This window comes from Salminus brasiliensis, chromosome 11 (assembly GCF_030463535.1).
Source record: "Salminus brasiliensis chromosome 11, fSalBra1.hap2, whole genome shotgun sequence".
NCBI lineage: Eukaryota > Metazoa > Chordata > Actinopteri > Characiformes > Bryconidae > Salminus > Salminus brasiliensis.
In genome coordinates, this window is record NC_132888.1 from 28,501,508 (window position 1) to 28,527,059 (window position 25,552).

At 37.4% G+C, this 25,552-nt stretch overlaps 1 protein-coding gene across 1 annotated transcript in view; it reads right to left on the minus strand.

The window, feature by feature from the left end:
* LOC140565092 (uncharacterized) overlaps positions 1 to 25,552 on the minus strand; it is a 343,121-nt gene that overhangs the window by 38,343 nt on the left and 279,226 nt on the right. Inside the window, exons 3-5 of the mRNA XM_072690904.1 lie at positions 9,468 to 9,793; positions 7,391 to 7,495; positions 6,506 to 6,510 (exon numbers count right to left, since the gene is read on the minus strand). Coding sequence (XP_072547005.1) covers positions 6,506 to 6,510; positions 7,391 to 7,495; positions 9,468 to 9,793 — 436 coding nt within the window. The remainder of the gene's footprint in view (positions 1 to 6,505; positions 6,511 to 7,390; positions 7,496 to 9,467; positions 9,794 to 25,552) is intronic.

Sequence of the window (25,552 nt, forward strand, 5' to 3'; positions counted from 1 at the left end):
CTTGGCCATTTGTTTGCAATTCAGTGTCTGTCTGTCAATGTGCAACTCTGGCAGTCTTTCTGACTATGCATTTGCAACCATGTTTGACTGTATGTTCCTTTGTCCATCTACACCTCTCTCTGGCTGTCTATAAAGCTGCAGTTCATTCTGTTTAGATTCTGGCAGCTACTCTGACTGGCTGTCTATGCATGTGAAACTCCCTATCCGTCTGCAAATGTATGATAATCCCTCTGCAACTTTGTTTGGCTGGCTGTCAGGTGCAGTGATGGCTTTCTTTCTGACTATGTGTCTGCGTCTCTGTTGTTGTGTGCTGCTTTGACTGTTTATCCATGTGCAACTCTGTGGCTGGCTGTCTTTCTGACTGTGCGTCTGTAACTATATTTGGCTGTGTGAATGTCCATCAACACTCTCTGGCTTGTCTGTCCATCAGCACTCTTTGGCTGTCTATGAATCTGCAATTTTGTTGCGTTCTGTTTAAACTCTGATGGCTGGCTGTCTATCCATGTGCAGTTCAATGGATGGCTGTCTTTCTGACTGTGTGACTGTTTGGCAGTGTGTATTTCGCTGTTTGTCCATCTACAACTGGTTGACTGGGTGGCTGTCCATTTTAAACTGTGTCTGTCTGCAACTGTGTGTGGCGCTGTTTGCATGTCCATGTGCAACTTTGTGGCTGGCTGGCTTTCTTTCCATGTGTGATTCTGTGGCTGGACTGGCTGTCCTTGTGCAACTCTGGCTGGCTCGCTGGCTGCTTACCGTTCTGCATCTCTGTCTGTCTCCATCTAAAACTCTGCAATTCATCCTGCTAAGGCTCTGGCAGCAACTCTGGCTGTGTTTACCCATATGAAACGCTGTATCCATGTGAAACTGTCTGACTATCTGCATCTCTGGCTGGTTGTGTCTATCTGCAACTGTGTGGTAATTTAGTGGCTAATTTTCTTTCAATGTGCAGTTCTGGCTGGCTGGCTGGCTGGCTGTTTTTCCGACTATGCATCTGCAACTCTGTTTGACTGTATGTATGTCCCTTGGCTTTCGGTCCTTCTGCATCTCTGTCTGTCTGTCTGTCTGTCAATCTATACCTCTCTGGTTATAAATCTGCAGTTTATTCTGTTTAGACTCTGGTTCCAACTCTGACTGTCTGCAACTGTGTTTGTCTTTAAATCTGCAGCTCTGTGGTTGTTTTTCTGTTCATCTGCAGCTCGTTCTATTTTACCCATCTACAAATCTGTAGCTCGCTGTCTGTCCACCTGCAACTCTGGCTGGCTGGCTGTGATGTGGTAGTGTGGCTTCAAGCAGATGTGAAGGACGCTTCACCACAAGCACACAGCTGAATACTTCCAGGTAAGTTACAGTGATATTGAATTTATGAAACAAGTCAAAGGAAAATGTATATAAAAAATAAAACAGAACAGAACACAAATGAGCTCACTCAGTCGCGCACTCTATTAAATGTATATAGATTTATAACCTCAAGATTGGATTAATGTAATGCTGCTATGGTAGGAAGTTTATGTAAATCTTTAAATAAGCTCAGGGTCATTAAATAAGTTCAGAATGCAGCGGCTTGACTGCTCACTAGAGCTTGAAATTGTGACCACATGTGTCTATTCTCTCGTCCCTGCACTGGATTCCAGTTAAATTCCATGTTGATTATAAAATACTTCTTCTGAAATGAGTCTCTCGATTGTTTGTCCCCACAGCATCTTGGAGAACTTCTTAAACCCTACAACCAGTAACGTACATTTCTTTTGCAGGATTCTGGACTACTATCAGTTTCCCACTTCAGAAGAAGCAACTCTGGGGGTATTCTAATCATGCTGCTGTAGCCTGTTTTCATACTAACACTGTTCTGTCCTGATCTGATTACAGGTTCTGATTATTATTGTCTTTCTAATCTACGTTTACAGGTCGTACACCAGTCTGCTCATACTCCTAAATCCCTTTCTTAATTTTCTTCTTGAAAATGGCCCAAAACATTGTGCACCCTTGACCTCCTTTCAGGCCCCCAGGAATCTGGTTCCTATCCTTTTTTACACACAAGGACAATGCACCACCTAATGTTTAGTTAGTCAATCATACCGATGTCTCTTGTGAGTTTCTGTGTTCAAAACAAAGTGTTTCATCCAAACTGGCTGAGCTGTTTGAGACTCTTACCAACACTACTTTAGGAAATGACCGCATGTGGTTGTCCTATGTAGCTTTTACAGCCACAGTGCTTCAGGACTGAAATAAGGGGGTGAGGACACCAGTCTTACGGGATGATAGAAATCCATGTTTGGTAAATGGAAAATGTTTATGGACTCTGAGCTGATCATATGGATTGCAGTGCTTGTGCTCGAGACTGCTGTATTATCCTGTTCATTCGAGGCCTTTTTCTCGGAGTGGTAGATATGTCTGTTTCTTTGCAAATGTATTTTGGCCACAATTCTGTCTCTACTGTTATGACCTTGATCAATTCTACCCGTGTCATTTGTACAGTAAGTCCTGTGGCAAAAGAGGCCTGAGTTTAGGGAAGGACATTTTTATTGTATCCAATCCTTTGAGTATGTTTATGTAGTTAGGACTTTCCCTGTGAATCAAGGCCTTGTTTTATCTAAGATGTGTTTTAAATGTGCTTGAAACCTTTACTGTTTTTTTTTTTTTTGTTGTTGTTGATGTTTTAAGCTTGCCGTGATCTGACTCCCACCCTACCCATTGGATCTCCTAACCCCTTGTTTTCCCCCCTCCTTTCTGTTTTCTCTCTCTCTCTCTCTCTCTCTCTCTACCATGTATTGAGATGCCCAGTTCCAGCTATTCCATCCTTGTACCACCAGACCTGGCTCTCGACTATCCTACAGCCCACTGTCCTGATCTAGAGCCTCGTGTTGATTCATCCTCACCTCACTGCATGACCATGCATACCTGCCTGGACTTCAACATTTCACTCACGTTTTCATCTTTTATGGCTTGACGGCGCATTTCCATATTCTCTTAATTCAGTATTGATTTATTGTTTTTATTCCTGGGTTTTATTCTAGGTATTTATACCCAGATCTCTGTTAAATGCTTTGTGATGACATTCGTTGTTTTATAAATAAACTTGAATTGATTTTATAAGGCTTTTTTCCCCTTTTATCTATTTTGTTTTTTGCCAATGTTTCAATACCACTCCCTTTTCCTATTATTTATTACTTGTTGACACTTTGAACATATAGTCGAGTGATGACGCCAACTGCTCGTACTTTCCTGCTTTAGAGAAACTAGGGCTGTCAGCTTGTATATCATATATACTCTTCTATATTCTGAAAGCAGTGTGTGCAGTCTTTAATCCCTTATTTTTCACTAATAATAATAATCATAATACATGTAACATTTGCTGTTACTTTACTTTGTGTGTTATTATAGTAGTCTAGTGGTTATAGATTTAGTCTCTATGTATACCAGGCTATGTAGAAGTCAAAACAGTAAAAGTCAATACAAAAAACAACTGAACTGTTCACTAATGCTGATTAGAGGTTTTTGATTGAATACTCACGACAGGAAGATCTTACTCTGGCCAAAGGCCAGTATATTAATTATGAATTACTTCAGGTGACCATATGTATGTAAATTCAGTATGTGAGTAAAAGGGGAACACACATTTACTTTCACTGTTATGGTAAATTTATCTTTACCCCTTTTCTCGTGTACATTACGTCCGCTCTGTAATCTTCTCATCCTGAACTGAATTTAGAGCATCTATTGACCGATACTTGGAAAATACTTGAACATGGACTCCCAGGTGGTAGGTGGGATGAGAAGAATCATATCTTAAAATAAAAAAATATGTGAAAAAACTGGATGTAGTTCAGTTCATGACCGTCATGAAAAGGGAGAGTGACGGTCTGTAAACAGAAGAATTGATAAATCTGTAGAATCCTCACTTGAACTGAATGTTTAAATGCACTGGAACTAGAGAAACAAACTGTAGCTGGTCTCTGTGGCCTAGACCTTGCAAAGGCTTGTGGAAGGGTGCGGGGAGATTGCCTCTCCAAGGCCAAGTGAGGTGAGGGTCCCGGAGAGCAGGAGATAAGAACTAATAAACTGCTGTTATATTTAATATATGCCAGAGTTAATCGTTTAGACACTACAGTCTATTAGACGTCTAAATTAAACAGCCCATAATGTTGCATATTAATGGTTTTTAAATGCTGCCATGGAGTTTCAGTTCATAGTTTCTAAAATGAATCTGGGTCTGGGTTCATGTTGGGAAATAAGGACTGTTTACACTCATTATGGAACTTAAAGGTGAAGGTCACTTTAGGTCAGTCTGAAACCACGTTAAGGTCATTTTTTCCAGGCCTCCTCATACTGTGGTTATTAGCACAACAAAACGGAGACAGTTCAGGGTAAAGAGACATAAGTAGACAATTCAGTCCAGTTTCACAGAGATTACACCTGATTCAGGATGAAAAGCGACACAGTAGCGCCACCTACAGGTCAGATATCATCTTAAGGCATTTTAGCACATTAAATATGTAAATATTACCATTGTTATTATTGTTAATAAATAGTGACAACCACAATAATAATTTCCTTTATGTATTACAGATGTGATGTTTTCATGATACAGTTGTTTTCAATAATAATAATAATAATAATAAATAAATAAATAATAATGATAATAAATAATTTATTAGTTACTGTCATACCTGGTCAGACGTGGCAGTGAACACAAGGAAACACTTGCAGGGATGGACGATGCAGGATAATTAATGTAACCTGGGCAAAAGTAAACAGACACAACAAAGCAAAGCACAACCGGGGGAACAGCAATCTAATGCACAGAACCAGAAACAAAATCAAAACCTCACAACTCAAACTGGACACATTAACACAGCTGGGACTGGGAGGAAGCTGAGCAGTATTCAGGAAAACGAGAAACACATCAAACAAAAGCAGAACCCTAGACGGAGCTTGGGCCAGGAGAAAGAACACAAGTGAGGTGTTGAAAAAACAATGAACAGAAACCTGGAAGCAGAAAAACCAACAAACCAAAACAATGAAGGAAAAACAGAGAAGCAAGACTTCAGTGAAACAGGGAGGCATCAGGGCTTAGATTAGCAGAGCAGACAGAGCAACAAGGATAACAGACATAAGACCAAACAGGCAATGACAGGATCGGTCCACTTCCTCTTTGAGACTGGAAATGGAGGAGAAGAAGGAGAAAGATGTGAGTGGAGCTCAGAGCTCATAAACACAACACTACTGATCAACATGGGTAATTAGGATCATCGTTAAGCTAATTATAATATACAGTGTTTACCATCAATACATTTATTCATCGTTAACTAGAGAGTGATTGTGGCTCAGTAATGTTGCTGTGTTTGTTGCTAAGGTGTTGCTATGGCATATAGTTGGTACATTAGCTCATTCAAAATGTCTGGCTAATAGATCTCTGTCCACAAACTTTTGTCCACTTGATGCTTGGTCCAGAAGCTCCTCCATGCACAGACAGGACTGGAGAGCAGTGGAGATAAAGGTCACCGCTCCCGTTCTCTCAGCTGTGTGTGGGAGAGCTGCCCATTGTGACATCATCTCTGAACATTCCGCCATTCATTCCTTTTTTATGCCCTTAACATTGAGGACATTCAAAGAGATGACTTACCCCATAGAACCTCCCCTTAGAACCTCCCCATAGAACTTACCCCATAGATCCTCCCCATAGAACTTACCCCATAGATCCTCCCCATAAAACCTTTTAGAATCTCACCTTAGAACCTCCCCTTAAAACCTTATAGAACTCACCCCATAGAACCTTATAGAACATCCCCATAGAACCTCCCTGTAGAACCTTTTCCTGTTCTGGTCTCTGTGAGGAGTTTGGTGTGCTCTCCCCATCTCTGTGTGGTTTTCCTCCGGTTGCTCTGGTTTCCTCCCACAATACATGGTAAGTGAATTGGCTATGCTAAATTGGCTATGGTGCCCCCTAGGTGTGAGTGTGTGTATTACAGTGGACACTCGTAATAAACAGATTACTAGTGTCCACTGCCATTCTCTCAGCATTAGTAATACGTAGTGGCCTTAAGGTTAAACTGCTGTCTGTGCCGACTTTAAAAACTCTTATTTTACCCACTTGCTGCTCCTGTTCTCACCCTTCCTTCCTACTGCTTCCTTTCTATAGTGGAGGTGAGAAGGAGAGGACAAGACTGAACAAGCACTGAACAGGATATTGGAGCTGATTCAGATCAGAACTGATTTTGACTGTTGATGAACTCAGACAATCACAGCAATCACTTGCAGACATGCCCCTAGTTCTCCAGGTAGCCAACTGGAGGGCCAGCTGATTTGTATTTGTGTGGCCTTTCCTTAATGTTTTACACCGAGCATCAACAACATAGCAGCACATGCAAAGCTCAGAAGGGAAACCACAGCCGGCCTCCTCCACACTGTCCCCCCTGTCTGAATGTGTGAGCAGTGACGCTGCCCTAGTTACTCACATCTGTCACTAGAAAGTGTTTCAGCAGGTGCTTGAAGAAGCTTTCCTCACCTCTTCTGGAATTGAGACAGTCAGAGATTTAATAAAGAAAACACATCCAGTTCAGCAGACGGAAACACGTTGTTACTAGGAGAGGGTCAACAGAGGATGGTCAGACTGGTTGGAGCTGACAGAAAGGCTACAGTGACTCAGAGAATCACTCTGTACAGCTGTGGAGAGCAGAACAGTGTCTCAGGTGAGGTGGATGGAGAAGCTACAGCAGATTACGTCAGGTTCCTCTTCTGTCAGCCAAGAACAGAAAGCTGAGGCTGCAGTGGCTCAGCACAGGCTCACCAACACTGCACCACTGGAGTAACGTAGCCTAGTCTGAGGAGTCTGGAATTCTGCTGAGGAACACTACAGATAGGAGGGTCAGAATTGTGTGTTACCTTGTGTGAACATTCTAGGCTGGTGGAGGAGGTGTAATGGTGTGGAGAAGGTTTTTTTGGTTGACTTTGGGCCGTTCATACCAATCAATATTCTCTTGAATGTGTTGTTGCATCCCCATGTTGACCATGTGCATCCCTTCATGACCACAGTTTCCCATCTTCTAAAGGCTACCTCCAGCAAGACGTCTCTCAAACTGGTTTCATGACAATGGGTTCTGTGTTCTTCACTACTGGTTCTTCCCAGTCACAAGACCTGAATCCAGGGGAACACCTTTGGTTGAGATGGTTTTGGGACAGCCAGAAAGATAGCGTCATAAAAGCAGTCTCCAGGAGAGGAGCTGGATGGGTAGGAAGAAGCAGCAACATTCAAGGTTTCTGCACTCAGCTGGAGAGGGACAGGAAGAGGGTCTAATCAACTCTGCTGCTCCTCTGAGCTTAGTGGCTGAATGTGTATGACGGCCTCCTGACTTTTCTGGTCAGAGTACGTCATCACCACTATCTAGTTTACATTAATGTAGTCCTCATCAGAGAACTCTGAATCCTCTGAGTTCTCATAATAATCTTCATCATCCATCTCAATCTCCACATGGGCAGTCGTGTGTGCGTTTGGCATCTACAGGATGATCATATAAGAACACACAAATGAAAAACTGGTTTACGACACAATTTTAGCCACAAAATGTCAATGTTATGTGAACTACAAAGTGGGCAGGAACCTGAAAGATGGGAAAATAAGTCCATTTCCAATATTATAACCAGTACTGACTCAAATGACTATGATCTACACAGCTTACATAAACATTCACCTGCTGCTGATTTTCCAATGCTGGTTTTCCCACATCAGCATCTACATTGATGTAGTCATCATCAGAGTCACCGAATCTTTTTTTCTCTGGAAGAATTGTTTCTCCACTTTCATTATTATATTTACATTACATTATTATATCATCTTCATCTTCACCTCCATCTTCTTCCTCAAACAGGTGATCCTGATCCTGTGTTTTTTCTCCTACAGAATAATTGAGTCACAATACAGTTAAAATATGAGAAATATGAAAAAGCTTAAAACCACCTTATGTAGCAATTCTACCTTAAAACAGCAGCTTCAGCATAATGTTGGGAGAATGGCATCTCCCTATTATTTACATGTTCATGACAGTTTCCACAACCCACTACCACCCCGTCACTTTCCTTTAACTCTGCCACATCTCTCAGTACTAGCTTCACTTTTCAGAGGAGGGTCTGGTCTTCTCCCACAAAGCAAAAGCCACCAGAATTCCACCCTTCTCTAATTCCAGAGTTCTTTAATTCTCTTACACCTGGTTCAGTACAACCCCAACTCCTCCCAGTACAACCAGAATTCCTCCCAGTACAACCCAAACTCCTCCCAGGACAGCCAGAATTCCTTCCAGTACAATCAGAACTCTTCCCAGTACAATTAAAAGTCTTGCGAGTACAAACAAAACCACCACCAGTACAAGCGTAATTCCTCTCCGTACATCCAAAGTCCCTCCTAGTAGAACCAAATCCCCTCCCTTTACTGGGAAAAGAGTGAATTAGCAGATTTCATCCCACTAAGCAATCAGACTCCAGTCTGACGAACCAGAGAGGCAGTGTAACAGGATGCACCAGATTAGAGTCCTCTCTTTGTTTAAGAGCGATTTCTGCTTTTTCATAATCATCATCCTCCTCCCCCTTCAGTCTCCTCATTTTCCGCCGGGGCTCTGGCACCTGAAGAATTGTGTGGAGAGATAAATTAATAAATAAATAAATACATCTTTTCAGTGGTTAACCATCTTTTACAGCAGCACATTTCTCTACACTTTAAACAAGGGTTTTCTTAAAGGCCTCTTTATAAAGCCATGACACCATTTTACATGGTTCCTTGCCTGGTTAAATTTATTTATTTATTTATTTATTTATAGTTTTTCAGTATATTTTTACCAAAAGGCATTCTACACAGTACCTAGGTACACTATATGGACAAAGGTATTGGGACACCTGCTCATGCTCATTGTTTCTTCTCAATATAGAGATCCACAACAACTCAACAAAGTAGTCTGCAAGAAGAATGTTTCTTTTTGTGATTTCTTATAGATTTTGTAAAATGTCTTCAAAATATAATGGATGATGCTTCATCCATTAGTTTTGGGATGAGTTGGGGAGTTTGGGATGAGGTGGGGTGGTAATCCTCACATCCATGCTCATTCTGCAGAGAAGAAAATAAGATACTTTTTAATACCCTTGATTTCAGAAGAAATAATGAATGAGCAGGTGTCCACAAACATTTGGACACGTGTATCTACTCTCTGTTTACCTTCTGTGAGTTTCAATGTACCTCAGTAAACTGTCCTCTGAACAGAAAGTACTCACAGTTTCTACGATACGTCTTCTCAGCTTTCTGCAGTTTTTGCTTATTTCTCCCTTTGAGGAAAACAATGATCGGCACTGATACGAGTAACAGTCCTGCTGCTGCTGCTGAAAAACTGATGATGGGAACCAACGATACTGAGGGAGAAATTACTGTCAGAACATTTACACTTCAGGAGAACTAGTCCAGAAAAACGATGAGCTCATCTTATTACTGTAACTTTCACAGTGACGGCCAAGAGTTCCGTGTTGGAGGATCTAAAAGAGCGTGAAGACACAGTTACTTCATAAACACAGCTGTAGTTTCCCTGGTGGACATAATCAGCCTCAGGGAAGGAGAAGGTGGTTGAGTGGTTAACAGCTGACTGAGTTTTGGTGATGCTGGATTCACCACTGAACTCCAGGTGGAAGGAGCCTCCTGGATACTGCGGTTGAACGGAGCAGATGATGGAGCTGTAGCTCCTGGTCACTTCAGGCCCTTCAAGCCACCAGTGAAACACTGGTGAAGCACTGAAGGAGATGTTGGGCTGCAGCAAATTCACTGGAAAAGAAGAGGAACTGGTATCAGTAGCTGTAAACTGGTACAACATTCACACAGGCCACATTGTGATTGCAGCAGCTCACCCACAGTGGCTGTTCACACATACAGCAGTTCTCTGTGGAAGCTACTGTTTGTGAGCTGATGACAGCCAGACAGATACCAGTTAAGTTGCTCTACTAAAAATAGATAATGGCCAATGACCAAATGTTTGTTGACACACCTTCTAATGACTGAATTCAGCATCTTTAAGGTGCACCCATTTCTGACACAGATGTGCAAACAGCACGCAGCTTGTCTAGTGCTTGTAGAAAAGTACTGCCATTAGAATAGGACACTTTTTATGGAGCAGATAGTAAACATGAACCTTCTTGCGCCATGCCTGATGTCAGGCGTGGGTTAGAGGGGTATAAAACCACCCAGCATTGAGCTGAATTATGGTGGTGCTCCATCTAATAGTTGAGGTGGTGGGGTGGTGATCATCCAACATCCTGACCTCACTAACGCTCTTGTCACTGAATGCAATCAAATCCTCACAGCAATGCTCCTCCAAACTCTAGTAGAAAGCCTTCTTCCCTGAACAGTAGAGACAGTTACTCCAACAAAAGCAGGATAAATACTTTTTTATATCCTTCATTTAGAAGAAACAATGAATGAGCAGGTGTCCAAATACTTTTGTCCATATAGTGTAAATCACAGAATTCTTGATATATATATAATATTCTCTTTAATTTTCATTGGTTCTTATAACTTCATATAGTCCATACCTGTTCTCTAAACAGAGCAGCACATGCTAAGCACAAAACTGGCCGGGTGTGAATCCGGTAGTGGCACACTTTTTTTTAATGGACGTTTTTAGACAGCCAGTAGCAATCCGTGCTGCTCACATATGATTACAGAATGCTGCTACTACTACTGCAGTCAGATGAGCTTATTATAAAGCCATTCTCTGTGCTCTTACCCACAGTGATGCTGATGGAGTTGCTCCTGTGTGATTTGTATAAGATGTTACAGTGGTCACAGCTGTACTGGACTGCTTCCCCAGGTGAGATGAGTTTGAGGTGTTTAGGGTGAGGTTTGGGCTCTCCAGGGCGTCTGTTAAAGGAATGTGATTAGTCTCTGATCATTGATGGTGCCAGTTAGTTTTTGTTATTAAGAAACCTCTGACTTCTGACTTATAAAGACTACATGCACAGTAAAGTTCCCAGTGTTAAATCAGCACTTAAGTAATCAATACAGTTCAGCTCACCCTTTTAACACTATGCAGTGTAATAGTACAGTCTAATAACAGAAGTTAATGGAAGATCTGTGCGTCTTATTGACCAGGATGCTTCTTGGTCTGCTAGCTTGCATGACATCCAGGTAATCCAAGTACATCCTGGATACATGTGGTTTTTTAATCATGCTGAATATACCAGCTACAGTGTGTGCAAACCTGGTGAAGACAGGAAACGTTTGACCTGTCATTGCCAGCAAAGGTTATGTTACAAAGTTTTGAGTTGAACCTTTGTTATTGACCAAATACTTATTTTCCACCAAAATTTACAAATAAATTCTTTACACATCCTACAATGTGATTTCCTGGATTATAGTTGAAGTGTACCTATGATGAAAATTACAGGCCTCTCTCATCTTTCTTTAATAAATTATTATAAATTAATTATTAAATACAACAAATGAAAATCTAAATAAATAAGCTAAAATAAAGAACACTCGCAGAGATGGAAATCAAAGCATGATACTTTATTAACCAAATACAAAACAAAGAGATATGAACAGCAAAGTGCAGTAACATGGGCAAAACCATGAACAGAACCAAAACACCATAAATCAGATGGCGAACAAAACAAACCCGGGACTGGGAGGAGCAGGGAGCTGAACGAGAGTGAAACGAGGGGAGAACTAAAGGGGAGATAAACACAAAACCACAAGCCTCGCTTGGGCAGAGAGGGGAGAAACAAAACTAAGGACAGAGCTGAGCTCTGTATACAAACGAAGGTAGCTGGGGAACTAGCCGCTAGACCAGCAAGCAAGGCCGACCTAACCTGAACCTGCAGAGTACTAAAACGTAGGTCGCCTTGGAACCTGAGCAGGAAGCGAACGTACCTCGCTTGCCTCCGAGTCAGATGGAGAATCTCTCCTAAACATGGACTGCAAAACTAGAGCTGAGCTGAACACGGCCGTAACGCGTGATGAATCCCAGAGCGTCACAGGGATTCCAGTCGAGTCAATTCATGGCAGAGAACAAAGGGAACTACACTCCTTTAGTACACCCAGTCCCAGGTGAAACACATGAACAATGAATCAACACAAATAAACAGACACGATCAGGAAGTCCCTATTTGGGCCTGTGGGCAGCGGCTCGGGATCGCCCCGGGGGAGGGCACGATAACGAGGGCTTGACAGTTATAGCTTTATGGTAACAGTAGGGGGCATTGGCATCTTTCAGAACCAATATTCTGTAGACAACGGTAAACAATTATTTAATACTTAAATATACTTTTGTAATTTGTAATTACACTGATTATTCTTATGAATATGATTATTATTATTTTTTTATTACTATGATTATTTCATATATTTTTAATTATAATAATATTTTTGAACATCCAGTGAACAGTTTAAACTCACCCGGCATATCGAGAGTCTCTACACCCAACTGAATGATGCGTGGAAGAATCGCCATCTAGCGATCATTATATGTCAGTAACAGCTTCCTTGTATAAAGACTCGCTTCCCGGCGCTTCTCGTGACATTCAGGGTGAGATGGTAAATATTTGTTGTCGTTCCTTGTGTAACATTTCCTATATTTAATTTAACATAAAACACGACTCATATGAGGGGTTAGGTTGGGTGGTGTGAGCAGTTTAACTGAACCATACGCCACTGTTTCCTTCAAATGTTTCTTTAACTAGAAGCTGAGTGAATATTTACTGCTGGAAAGTCTAATTTACACTGGAGAGTAATATCATTTTCCTTTATGCTTTAAAAATGAAATTCTTTAGAAATTTTGATTGTTTTTATTACACACTGTGCTGTAATGGCTCCCGCGAGCTTAAGACTCTCCACAGGGGGCGCCATTAGCGCAGCGATGTACTTGAAGTACTTGAGCAGCTTTGGTGTAGAGATGCTCACTGAGAAGCTTTTCAGAGTATTAACACAGTTCAGTGCTGTTGAAGCATTTGACTCCTGACTCCATGCTGCCACCTAGCGTCTAGTTTAATCTCCTACAATGACCGTTTCTGTCGTTTAATACAACTACACCTTTAATACAACGGAAATGTCAATTTGATATTTTCAAAATTAAATTAATATACCACTGATATAATTCTCATTCTTATTAACCACCGATAAAACTAATAAAATGAACTTTATTTGACCTAAAAATGTCTCTCTCTTCTTTCTGTTTTACACACTTTCACACATTCTGGAAAGTGGGCATCAGAGGGACTGAGACAAAAGTATTAAGTTATTCAGACAAAATCTAAGATAAAAGTCTTGATTAATGGATCAGTGTATAAATGTAGCCGGTCCTCTTTACATCCGGGATACCCGTCCACGACTCTGTGTTGTGTCCAGCTGCACAGAGAAACAGGCTGGACTCCGTCTGCTGGTTCAGCCTGGTTCTTCTCCTCGACCGTGCTCCAGCCCGTCTAAATGAAATGAAGAGATGCAGTTCACTAAAGAGAAGCAGCCTCTGTCTCCTCAGTCATGCTGCAGCACAGACTAGCTGAGCTACAGGCTAAGCTTAATACACTGCATTCAACCCATATTCACTTCCTAATCAATGCTGAACGAGTCTGTGTGTGTCTGTTGTGAGTGTTGGACCCTCATCTGTTTAGAAGCATACTGTCCTAATTGCTGCTGCTCCAACATTGCATTTAAACCACTCCCATTTGTTCAAAGGTGAAATTTCCAGTAGTGAAATATCTTCAATTAAGCAAAAGGTTACTATTAAATTTCCTAATTGAATTCAAAGGTGATTTACATTTGTTCAAAGAGAGGAAGAAGGGAACTGAACAGTGATCAGTTAAAGGAGATGCTGAAATTTCACAACTTTAAATACTATCCGTCATATTGTGAGAGATTAACCAGTAGTGTAGCCTTGAACACTGAGCATTATTGGAAGCATTAAACCAGGTGTACTGTCTGGCATTGGGGTTTCTTGTCCTCCAACAGTTTGTCAGATTAGTATTGGAGACTAAGTTATTGAAAATATAATCAAAAAGATGCTGCTGCCCTCTAGAGGGAAGATGGTCAACTGAGTCGTCTGGAACTACAATAAAGTCTTCTCCTATAACCACCTGATCTGTCCAGTATTTTACCTCCCATTACTTTATAACAAAAGGGCGTTAACATACGTGCATAATTAATGTAGAGGAAGGAAGCTCAAATATGTTTTTTAGAAGCCCCTCACACCTGGAGATACCCAAACGAGTTGGTATGCAACTTCGAGGTCACTTGAACAATAACTCACTGTGGCCAGCATAGAGAAAACAGATAAGGTCTACACTTGGGATCGGAGGAGTAGCTAGTTTGTTCCACTCCGGCTGAAGGGGAGTAACTGATTTGTGGTCTCCTTCATATGGAGCAGTAAAAGTCCACCCGAAAGTTTTGATTAAGTGCGTAAGTCTAGTAGTATGTTAGCCTGGATATAATTTACTAAGAGAATGATGATGAAATGAAATACATATGGTATATGTGAGAGATAATAGATCACCTGACTATGTACTACTATGATCTCAAAACCACATTTCCTCCCTTTAAACATAAAATGTCAAACAAAGATTCTAACTGTTCAGAACTAGTTGATCTGAATTTAGATCTATGTCCACGATTCCAATGACCTCTACATGTCATAAAATCTAATACAATTGTTCATAAAGATAGGAGAGAGCAAAGTATAAGTAAGAACAAGTGTAACACAAAGGTCAAAGTCCTGTCTGTTTCCCTAAAGAAAATTTTAACACACTAGACGGAAAACAGTGGAAACAACAGCAAACTTGTCGACAAGCATCTGCTTCTGGGTATCAATTTCGCCAAAAAGGGAAAGCAAAAGCTTGGAAGTGCCATGCGGCCCCTTCAGATTCACACCACAATCCTGATTGTGCATCATTCTCGACACAATACATCATATTCATTTATGTAACAATTTCTTCTGCTAATTAAAGATTATTCCTGCCTGAAAGACCAGAAAACAACATTCAAACATTTTTAACCACTGAAGTCCTATAATTGTTGATTAAAAGTGTGTTGAGTTGTTTTCCTCTGTTGCCCGCCAAGTGACAGCATTTCACCACTAGATTACAGTGTATCCTTTTTGATGTGATTTTTTTCAACAAGTGGAATTAAGAAATAGCTACAAATATTGATCCCAAAATGTCCAGGAAAAGAAAAATTGATGCCGATGGAAGACAGTTTCAAGAGAGATGGGAAGGCGAATACATGTTTGTGCTTCAAGGAGAAAAAAAACGGTATGTCTTTTGTGTTATGAGGCGGTGGCAGGAAACCTGGCAACACAGCTGGCCGCAGAGACGCGCAACTACATCACCTTTTCATTAGCGCTTGATGAAAGCACAGACAGCACGGATACAGCGCAGCTATCCATTTTCATTAGAGGCGTGAAGTCGGACCTCTCTGTCACTGAGGAGCTGTTGGATATAGCTGGCATGCATGGGACCACAACAGTACGGGACATTTTTGATGCGGTGGAGAAGTCCTTAAGTAAAAATGCATTGCCCTGAGAAAAATTGGTTGGATTAACCACAGACGCCGCACCTGTAATGTGTGGAGGAAAATCGGGCTTGGTTGGACTAATGAAAGAGAAAATGCAGAAGAGTCATTTCAGATTTATTTGTATTGCGCTTTTTACAACTGTTGTCGTCACAAAGCAGCTTTACATAAATAGTGATTAATAAAAGAGAGACAAAGAAGAAATAACGAATCAAAGACCCCCAATGAGCAAGCCAACGGCAACAGTGGCAAGGAAAAACTCCCTCAGAGCTGGAGGAAGAAACCTTGGGAGGACCCATCTGCTCCACAGTCAACAAACCTGAGTGATTGCGTGTAAGCTGCGAGACGACAGCTCCAGCATCTCAGTGTACTTCAATTCCCTGGGTCTAATAAATTCTTTATGTGATGTGATTTTCAGAATTTTTTTTCTCATTTTGTCTCTCATAGTTGAGGTCTACCTATGATGTCAATTACAGGCGCCTCTCATTTTTTTAAGTGGGAGAACTTGCACAATTGGTGACTGACTAAATACTTTTTTTCCCCACTGTAGGAGAACTTTGTAGTTCTAGAATTACAGATTGTAGTCCTCCTGTTTCTCTGCATACTTTATTATGTAAAGTATCCTGTACGATTAGTGTGAGCTGAAAACATGGAAAATGGTGCAACTAATAACATTCAGTGGCCAGTGAATGGTAAACGGTGCCCATTACTTCTGGGATGAGCTGGGGAAACTTTAATCTTTCAGTTGGGGATGAGGTTGGGTGATGATCATCCAATATTCTGACCGCACCAATGCCCTTGTTGCTAAATGCAATCAAATCTTTACAGTGATGCTCCAAAATTTAAGATTCTGAAATCTCAAATAAAATATATTATAAATATAGATCATAACACATACAGACCTGTTTACAATGTAAGTCTCTTTCAAATATCTGTCCTTATCCCTGTAAAAATTATAGCAAAAAAGTAGTAGCAGCACTTTATTATATTAAAAATATTATATTATATTTCATCTTAATGTTTCACCTCTAGATTTCAAACTGCAATTCATACTTATTTATTTCCACTTTTATTATTATTGTTATTATTAGTAGAAGGAGGAGGAGGATTAACAATGGACTTACAATAATAAACAATAATTCACACAAACTCAAGAGAAGGAGAGAGGTGAAGAGCTAAAAAGTGGAGCTAAAATGAGATGATTAAACAGTGAAGCAGAAAAAAACCCGCTTTAAAAACTACAGAGCTGTAAATCAGAACTTCTACTCCCACTGTCTCCCACTGCTCCCTTTACCTTCACTAAATAAGTCCTGTCTGCTTCAGACCGGAAATTCAGTTCCGCTTGCTGGAGCTTCATCTCCATCTGCTGGAAGCTAATCAGTTCATAGACCTCCTGGAGAAGATTGTTCCAGAAAAATGACTTTAATCTTACGTTTATCTCAGCAGTGTTAATATTACATTTATCTCAGCAGTGTTAATATTAAATATATCTCAGCAGTGTTAATATTAATTTTATCTCAGCAGGGTTAATATTAAAAATATCTCAGCAATATTAATATTAAATTTATCTCAGTAGTGTTAATATTATTTTTTTTCTCAGCAGTATTAATATTACATTTATCTCAGCAGTATTAATATTACATTTATCTCAGCAGTATTACTATTAAATATATCTCAGCAGTATTACTATTAAATATATCTCAGCAGTGCTTTGTCAGGTCCACAGGCTTCAAGGTCCAGGACTTTTATGTTGACAGTCATTTATGTAGGACTCCATGTTTTCTGTCTAGTCCAGGTGGGCTTCATTATCCTGTGTAATGTGTTGTGATTAGGGTCACCTGGGAGCTGGGGGGTTTATAGGGAGCTAAAGCGAGCTCCTCCTCTCCGAGAATTATACTCGTTACTTCAAGCTGTCTGGTTGTCTTCATGTTCATGTTCGTCTATGGTGTTTTCTCTCGAGGACTTTGGATGAGAGTCTGTCCTCGTTCAGGAGTAGATCTCTTCAGGGTCTGCAGGTTGGGGGTCTTGAGGATTCGGCTAATCCGAGCGCGGTGCTCCGTCTGATCTGTCCTTCACTATCTCGCCTGACTCCCTGACTCCCAACCGGCCCTCAGGTGGCTTTCAGGTTCAGCTCATGTTAGTTTGTCTCGTTTGTTTGGTTTATTTATTCTTTCTTGTTATTGCTGCATTCTTGTTTCCCCTGTTTGGTTTAATAAAGTCTTGCATCGCACCGCGAGTGTTCACCCGTCATTGTCCTAACCAGTCCTGACCCAGCAGTGTTAATAATCTTACATTAATCTCAGCAGTTCAAGTAATAAATGTATCTCAATAGTGCTAATCCTAAATTTATGATTATGATTAGCACTATTGAGATACATTTATTATTTGAACTGATGAGAGAAATTTAGGATTAGCACTGCTGAGAAATTTATCTCAGCAGTGTTAATGTTAAATTTCTCTATAGTGCTAAATATTAAATTATCTCAGCAGTGCTAACCATAAGTTGATCTCAGCAGTGTTGATCTGAAATTTCTCAGCAGTGCTAATTTAAAATTAATCTAATCAGTGTTAATATTAAATTCATCTGAGCAGTGATCATAACTTTCTCAGCAGTGCTAATCTTATATTTACCTCAGCAGTGTTGATCAGAAATTTACCTCAGTAGTGCTAATCCTAAATTTATCTCAGCAGTGTTAATCTGAAATTTCTCAGCCATGTTAATATTAATTTAATTATTAATTTTCTCAGCAATGCTAATCATAATTTTATCTCAATAGTGTTAATAAAAATAAATTCACCTCAGCAGTGCTAATCAGAAATTTACCTCACCAGAGCTTATTTTAATTTTCTCAGCAATGTTAATTTGACATTTATTTAAGCAGTGTTAATATTAAATTTATCCCAGCAGTGCTAATCATAAGTTGATCTCAGCAGTGCTAATCATAAATTTATCTCAGCAGTGTTAATATTAAATTCATCTGAGCAGTGATCATAAATTTACCTTAGCAGTGCTAATCATAAGTTTACCTTAGAAGTGCTAATCATCAGTTTACCTTAGCAGTGCTAATCGTCAGTTTACCTCAGCAGTGCTAATCATAAATTAATCTCAGCAGTGTTAATATTAAATTGATCTGAGCAGTGATCATAACTTTCTCAGCAGTGCTAATCATAAATTTATCTCACCATCTTAAATGTACCTTAGCGGTATTAATCTTACATTTATTTAAGCAGTGTTAATATTAAATTCACCTCAGCAGTGCTAATCAGAAATTCACCTCAGCAGAGCTAATCTTAATTTTATGTCAGCAATGTTAATATGACATTTATTTAAGCAGTGTTAATATTAAATTAATCTCAGCAGTGCTATTCTTAAATTTACCCCTTTTCCACCCTCCACTCAGCAGTGTTAATCTTAAATTTACCTCAGCAGGATTAACCTTAAATTTATCTCAGCAATGTTAATGTTAAATTTACCTCAGCAGTGTTAATCTTAAATTTACCTCAGCAGGATTAATCTTAAATTTATCTCAGCAATGTTAATGTTAAATTTACCTCAGCAGTGTTAATCTTAAATTGATCTCAGCAGTGCTAATCTTAAATTGATCTCAGCAGGGCTAATCTTAAATTGATCTCAGCAGGGCTAATCTTAAATTGATCTCAGCAGGGCTAATCTTAAATTTACCTCAGCAGTGCTAGAAATAAATTTACCTCAGCAGTGTTAATCCTAAATCTTTCTCAGCAGTGTTAATCTTAAATTTATCTCAGCAATGTTAATATTAAATGTATCTCAGCAGTTCTTATCATAAATTTATCTCAGAAGACTTAATATTACAATTATCTCACCAGTGCTAATCTTAAAAGTACCTTAGCGGTATTTTTACATTTATTTAAGCAGTATTAATATGAAATTTATCTCAGCAGTGCTAATCATACATTTACCACAGCAGTGTTCATCTTAAATTTATCTCAGCAGTGCTAATCATAAATTTATCTCAGCAATGCTAATCATAATTTTATCTCAGCAATGTTAATATGACATTTATTTAAGCAGTGTTAATATTTAATCTCAACAGTGTTAATATTATATTTATCTGGGCAGTGATCATAACTTTATCTTAGCAGTGCTAATCATAGGTTTACCTCAGCAGTGTTAATATTAAATTTCTCAAGTGTTAATATTAAATTAATCTCAGCAGTGTTATTAAATTCATCTGAGCAGTGATCATAACTTTCTCAGCAGCGCTAATCCTAAATTTCTCTCAGCAGTGCTAATCAGAAATTCACCTCAGCAGAACTAATCTTAATTTTATCTCAGCAATGTTAATATGACATTTATTTAAGCAATGTTAATATAAAATTAATCTCAGCAATGTTAATATTAAATTCATCTGAGCAGTGATCATAACTTTCTCAGCAGCGCTAATCCTAAATTTCTCTCAGCAGTGCTAATCAAAAATTCACCTCAGCAGAACTAATCTTAATTTTTTTTTTCAGCAATGTTAATATGACATTTATTTAAGCAATGTTAATATTAAATTAATCTCAACAGTGTTAATATGACATTTACCTCAACAGTGATCATAAATTTACCTCAGCAGTGTTAATATTAAATTTATCTCAGCAGTGCTACTCATACATTTCTCAAGAGTGTTAATATTAAATTTCTCAGCAGTGTTAATATTAAATTCATGTCAGCAGTGATAATCATACATTTACCACAGCAGTGTTAACCTTACATTTATCTCAGCAGTGTTATTAAATTCATCTCAGCAGTTCAAATAATAAATGTCTCAATAGTGCTAATCATAATCCTAAATTTATCTCAGCAGTGTTAATAATAAATTTATCTCAGCAGTGTTAATATAAAATTAATCTGAGCAGTGATCATAAATTTACCTCAGCAGTGCTAATCATAAGTTTATCTCAGCAGTGTTAATATTAAATTTATCTTAGCAGTGCTAATCATAAGTTTACCTCAGCAGTGTTAATATTACATTTTTCTCAGCAGTGCCAATCCAAAATGTCTCTCAACAGTGCTAATCTGAAATTTATCTGAGCAGTGTTAATCTTAAATGTATCTCAGCAATGTTAATATTACATTTATTAAAGCAGTGCTATTAAATTTATCTCAGAAGTGATAATCATAACTTTGTCAGCAGTGTTAATATTAAATTTCTCAGCAGTGCTAATCCTAAATTTATCTCAGCAGTGTAAATCATAAATTCTCAGTAGTGTTAATGTTAAATTTGTCAGCAGTGTTAATATTAAATTTATGTCAGCAGTGATAATCCAGAATTTCTCAGCAGTGTTAATCATAAATTTATCTCAACGATGTTGATCAGAAATTTATCTCAGCAGTGCTAAAATTACATTTATTTAAGCTGTGTTATTAAATTTATCTCAGCAGTGCTAATCATAAATTTATCTCAGAAGAGTTAATATTGCAATTCTCACCAGCGCTAATTTTAAATGTACCTTAGCGATATTAATCTGAAATTTATCTCAGCAGTGTTATTAAATTTATCTCAGCAGTGTTAAATATTAAATTTATTTCAAAAGTGTTAATATTACATTTATCTCACCAGTGCTAATCTTAAATGTACCTTAGCAGTATTACTCTTAAATTTACCTCAGCAGTGCTAATCATACATTTACCTCAGCAGTGCTAATCATACATTTACTTCAGCAGTGCTAAAATTAAATTTATTTCAGCAGTGCCAATCATAAATTTATCTCCGCAGTGCCAATCATAAATTTCTCAGAAGTTAATCTTAAATTTATCTCTGCAATGTTAGTATTACATTTATCTCAGCAGTGATAATCCTAAATTTATCTCAGCAATGCTAATCTGGAATTTATCTCAGCAGTGTTAATCTTAAATTTATCTCAGCAATGTTAATATTACATTTATTTAAGCAGTGTTACAAATAAATTTACCTCAGCAGTGTTAATCCTAAATCTTTCTCAGCAGTGTAAATGAGAAATGTATCTCAGCAATGTTAATATTAAATGCATCTCAGCAGTGCTAATCTTAAATGTACCTTAGTGGTATTAATCTTACATTTATTTAAGCAGTGTTAATATTAAATTAATCTCAGCAGTGCTAATCAGAAATTCACTTAAGCAGAGCTAATCTTAATTTTATTTTAGCAATGTTAATATGACATTTATTTAAGCAGTGTTAATATTAAATTTGTCTCAGCAGGGTTAGTCATAAATGAATCTCAGCAGTGTTAATATTAATCTCATCAGTGTTAATATTAAATTTATCTGAGCAGTGATCATAACTTTATCTCAGCAGTGCTAATCATAAATGTATCTTAGCAGTGCTAATCCAACATTTTTCTCAGCAGTGCTAATCCTAAATTTATCTCAACAATGTTAATCCTAAATTTATCTCAGCATTGTTAATCTGAAATTTATCTATATCTTTATCTATTTATTTATACCATGTTAATATTACATGTATTTAAGCAGTGTTATTAAATTTATTTCAGCAATCATAATCATAATTTTCTCAGCAGTGTTATTATTAAATTAATCTCAGCAGTGTTAATCAGAAAATTACATTTTAAAAATCATACATTAACCGCAGCAGTCCTAATCTTAAATTTGTCAGCAGTGTTCATATTAATTTTCTCAGCAATGCTAATCATAATTTTATCTCAATAATGTTAATAAAAATACATTTATCTTAGCAGTGTTAATTATACATTTCTCAGTAGTGTTAATATTACATTCATCTCATCAGTGTTAATCATAAATGAATCTCAGCAGTGTTAATATTAAATTAATCTCAACAGTGTTAATATTAAGTTCATCTGAGCAGTGCTAATCCAAAATTTCTCAGCAGTGTTCATCCTAAATGTATTTCAGCAATGTTATTAAATGCATTTAAGCAGTGCTAATCATAAATTTATCTTAGCAGTGCTAATCTTAAATTTATTTCAGAAGTTAATCTTAAATTTATCTCTGCAATGTTAATACTACATTTATTTAAGCAGTGTTATTATTAAATTCATCTCAGAAGTGTTAATAAATTTCTCAGAAGTGTTAATCCTAAATCTTTCTCAGCAGTGCTAATCATAAATTTCTCTCAGCAATGTTAATATTAAATGTATCTCAGCAGTGCCAATCATACATTTACCACAGCAGTGTTAATCATCTTGAATTAACCTCAGCCGTGCTAATCTTAAATTTATCTCTGCAGTGTTAATATTAAATTTATCACAGCAGTGTTAGTCTTAAATTTCTCAGCAGTGATAATCATAATTTTATCTCAAAAGTGTTAATATTAAATGTCTCAGCAGTGTTAATATTAAATTTCTCAGCAGTGATAAACATAGGTTTACCGCAGCAGTCTTATTCTTAAATTTATGTCAGCAGTGATAATCATATCTTTACCTCAGCAGTGTTAATACATTTATGTCAGCAGTATTAATATTACATTTCTCAGCACTGCTAATCATAAGTTTATCTCAATAGTGTTAATAAAAATACATTTATCTCAGCAGTGCTAATCAGTGTTAATAATAAATTAATCTTAGCAGTGCTAATTATACATTTCTCAGCAATGTTAATATTAAATGTATCTCAGCAGTGCTAATCATAAATTTATCTCAGAAGAGTTAATTTTACAATTATCTCACCATTGCTAATCTTAAATGTACCTTAGCGGTATTAATCTTACATATATTTAAGCAGTGTTAATATTAAATTTATCTCAGCAGTGCTAATCATACATTAACCACAGCAGTGTAAATCTTATTTATCTCAGCAGTGCTAATCATAATTTTCTCAATAGTGTTTATTAAATTTATCTCAGAAATGTTAATATTAAATTCACCTCAGCAGAGCTAATCTTAAATGTAATAATAACACTGCTGAGATGAATTTAAGATTAACACTGCTGAGATGAATTTATCTCAGCAGTGATAATCATACGTTTACCACAGCAGTCCTAAGCTTAAATTTGTCAGCAGTGATAATCATAACTTTCTCAGCAGTGATAATCATACATTTACCACAGCAGTGTTAATAATAAATTTATTTCAGCAGTGCTAATCCTAAATTTCTCAGCAATGCTAATCATAATTGTATCTCAATAGTGTTAATAAAAATACATTTCTCAGCAGTGTTAATATTAAATTAAATTAAATTATTTTATCTCAGCAATGTTAATATGACATTTATTTAAGCAGTGTTAATCTTAAATTTATCTCAGCAGTGTTAATCTTAAATTTATCTCAGCGGTGCTAATCATAAATTTACCTCAGCAGTGCTACTATTACATTAATCTCAGAGGTGCTAATCATAAATTAATCTCTGCAGTGTTAATCTTAAATTTAAGATTCAAGTGTTCATTTTAAATTTACCACAGCAGTGTTAATATAAAATTTTTCATCACTGATAATCATAACATTATCTCAGCAGTGTTAATATTAAATTTACCTCAGCAGTGCTAAATCTAAAGTTTTCTCAGAAGTGTTGGTCTCAAATTTATTTCAGCAATGTTAATATTAAATGCATCTTTGCAGTGCTAATCATAAATTCATCTCATCAATGTTAATATTACATTTATTTAAGCAGTGTTAATTTTAAATTTATCTCATCAGTGATAAATCTAAATTTATGTTCGCAGTGTTAATATTAAATTTCTCAGCAGTGTTAGTATTAAATTTATCTCAGCAATGTTAATATAACATTTATCTCAGCAGTGCTAATCATGAATGTTAATATTTATAAAATATTACATTTATTTAAGCAGTGTTAATATTAAATTTATCTTAGCAGTGATGTTCATACATGTACCATAGCAGTGCTAATCTTAATTTTATGTCAGCAGTGATAATCATAACTTTCTCAGCAGTGTTAATCATACATTAACCACAGCAGTGTTGATATCACTTTCATCTCAGCAGTGTTAATATTACATTTATCTCAGCAGTGCTAATCTTAAATGTATCTCAGCAGTGCTAATCATAAATGCATCTCAGAAGTGTTAATATTACAATTCTCACCAGTGCTAATCTTAAATGTACCTTAGCAGTGTTAATCCTAAAAAAAATTTCAGCAGTGTAAATAAGAAATGCATCTCAGCAGTGCTAATCATAAATTTACCTCAGCCGTGTTAATATTAAATTTCTCAGCAATGCTAATCATATTTTTATCTCAATAATGTTAATATTAAACTTACCTCAGCAGTGTTATTATAAAATTTCTCAGCAGTGCTAATCAGAAATTTCTCAAAAGTGTTCATATTAAAATTCTCAGCAGTGCATCGTCCCACCTTCACTGAAACCACAGTCTACCTTTAGGAGAAACCCAGAAGATCCTTAATGCCATTCTGCCACCAAGGTATGACCTTCCTCACCTGCTCACCATGTAGCAGTTTTAGCTGCTACTGAAATTACCAGTGTTACCATCTCCATCTTTTCTTCTATGAACATGTAATACTGATAATGCTACAACGGCTTTCTTTAGTCACTGTTCTGCCAGATAACACCCTGAATACACCTCTCCTCCATGAACAGGTTAAAAAAGCTTTTACTGATCTAGTTTAAACTGAATGTAAAGAGGCTAAAAGCATGAACCTAATGCAGGAAACATCTTTCTAATGTGAATAACTGTGATTGATCAGTCAGTCAATCAACCTTCATTAAGCTAGACTAACTGAAGTGACTTTAATATATATAAAAAAAATATTAAATAATAATAATAATTAAAGTCATACATGTCACTAAAATTATAATAACAATAAAGACCAATAAATAAATGAATATTGTATAATAAAGAACTAAAATTTTTATTAATGAAAATCCTGTAAATCAGATTCAGGCAGAGTGGAGGTGGTTAGAAATGAAAAGGTTCAATGATTGAGTGACTCCAGTGAGCTGAGCTTTAGTGTTTCCTGTAGTGAAGTCCAGCTCACTGCTCACTGAAAGCAGATGTAGTTGATCAATCCACTGGAGTGCAGAAATAAAGAAATGTTGAAATAAGTGGTGAATTCTCCTGGTAAGATACAATGTG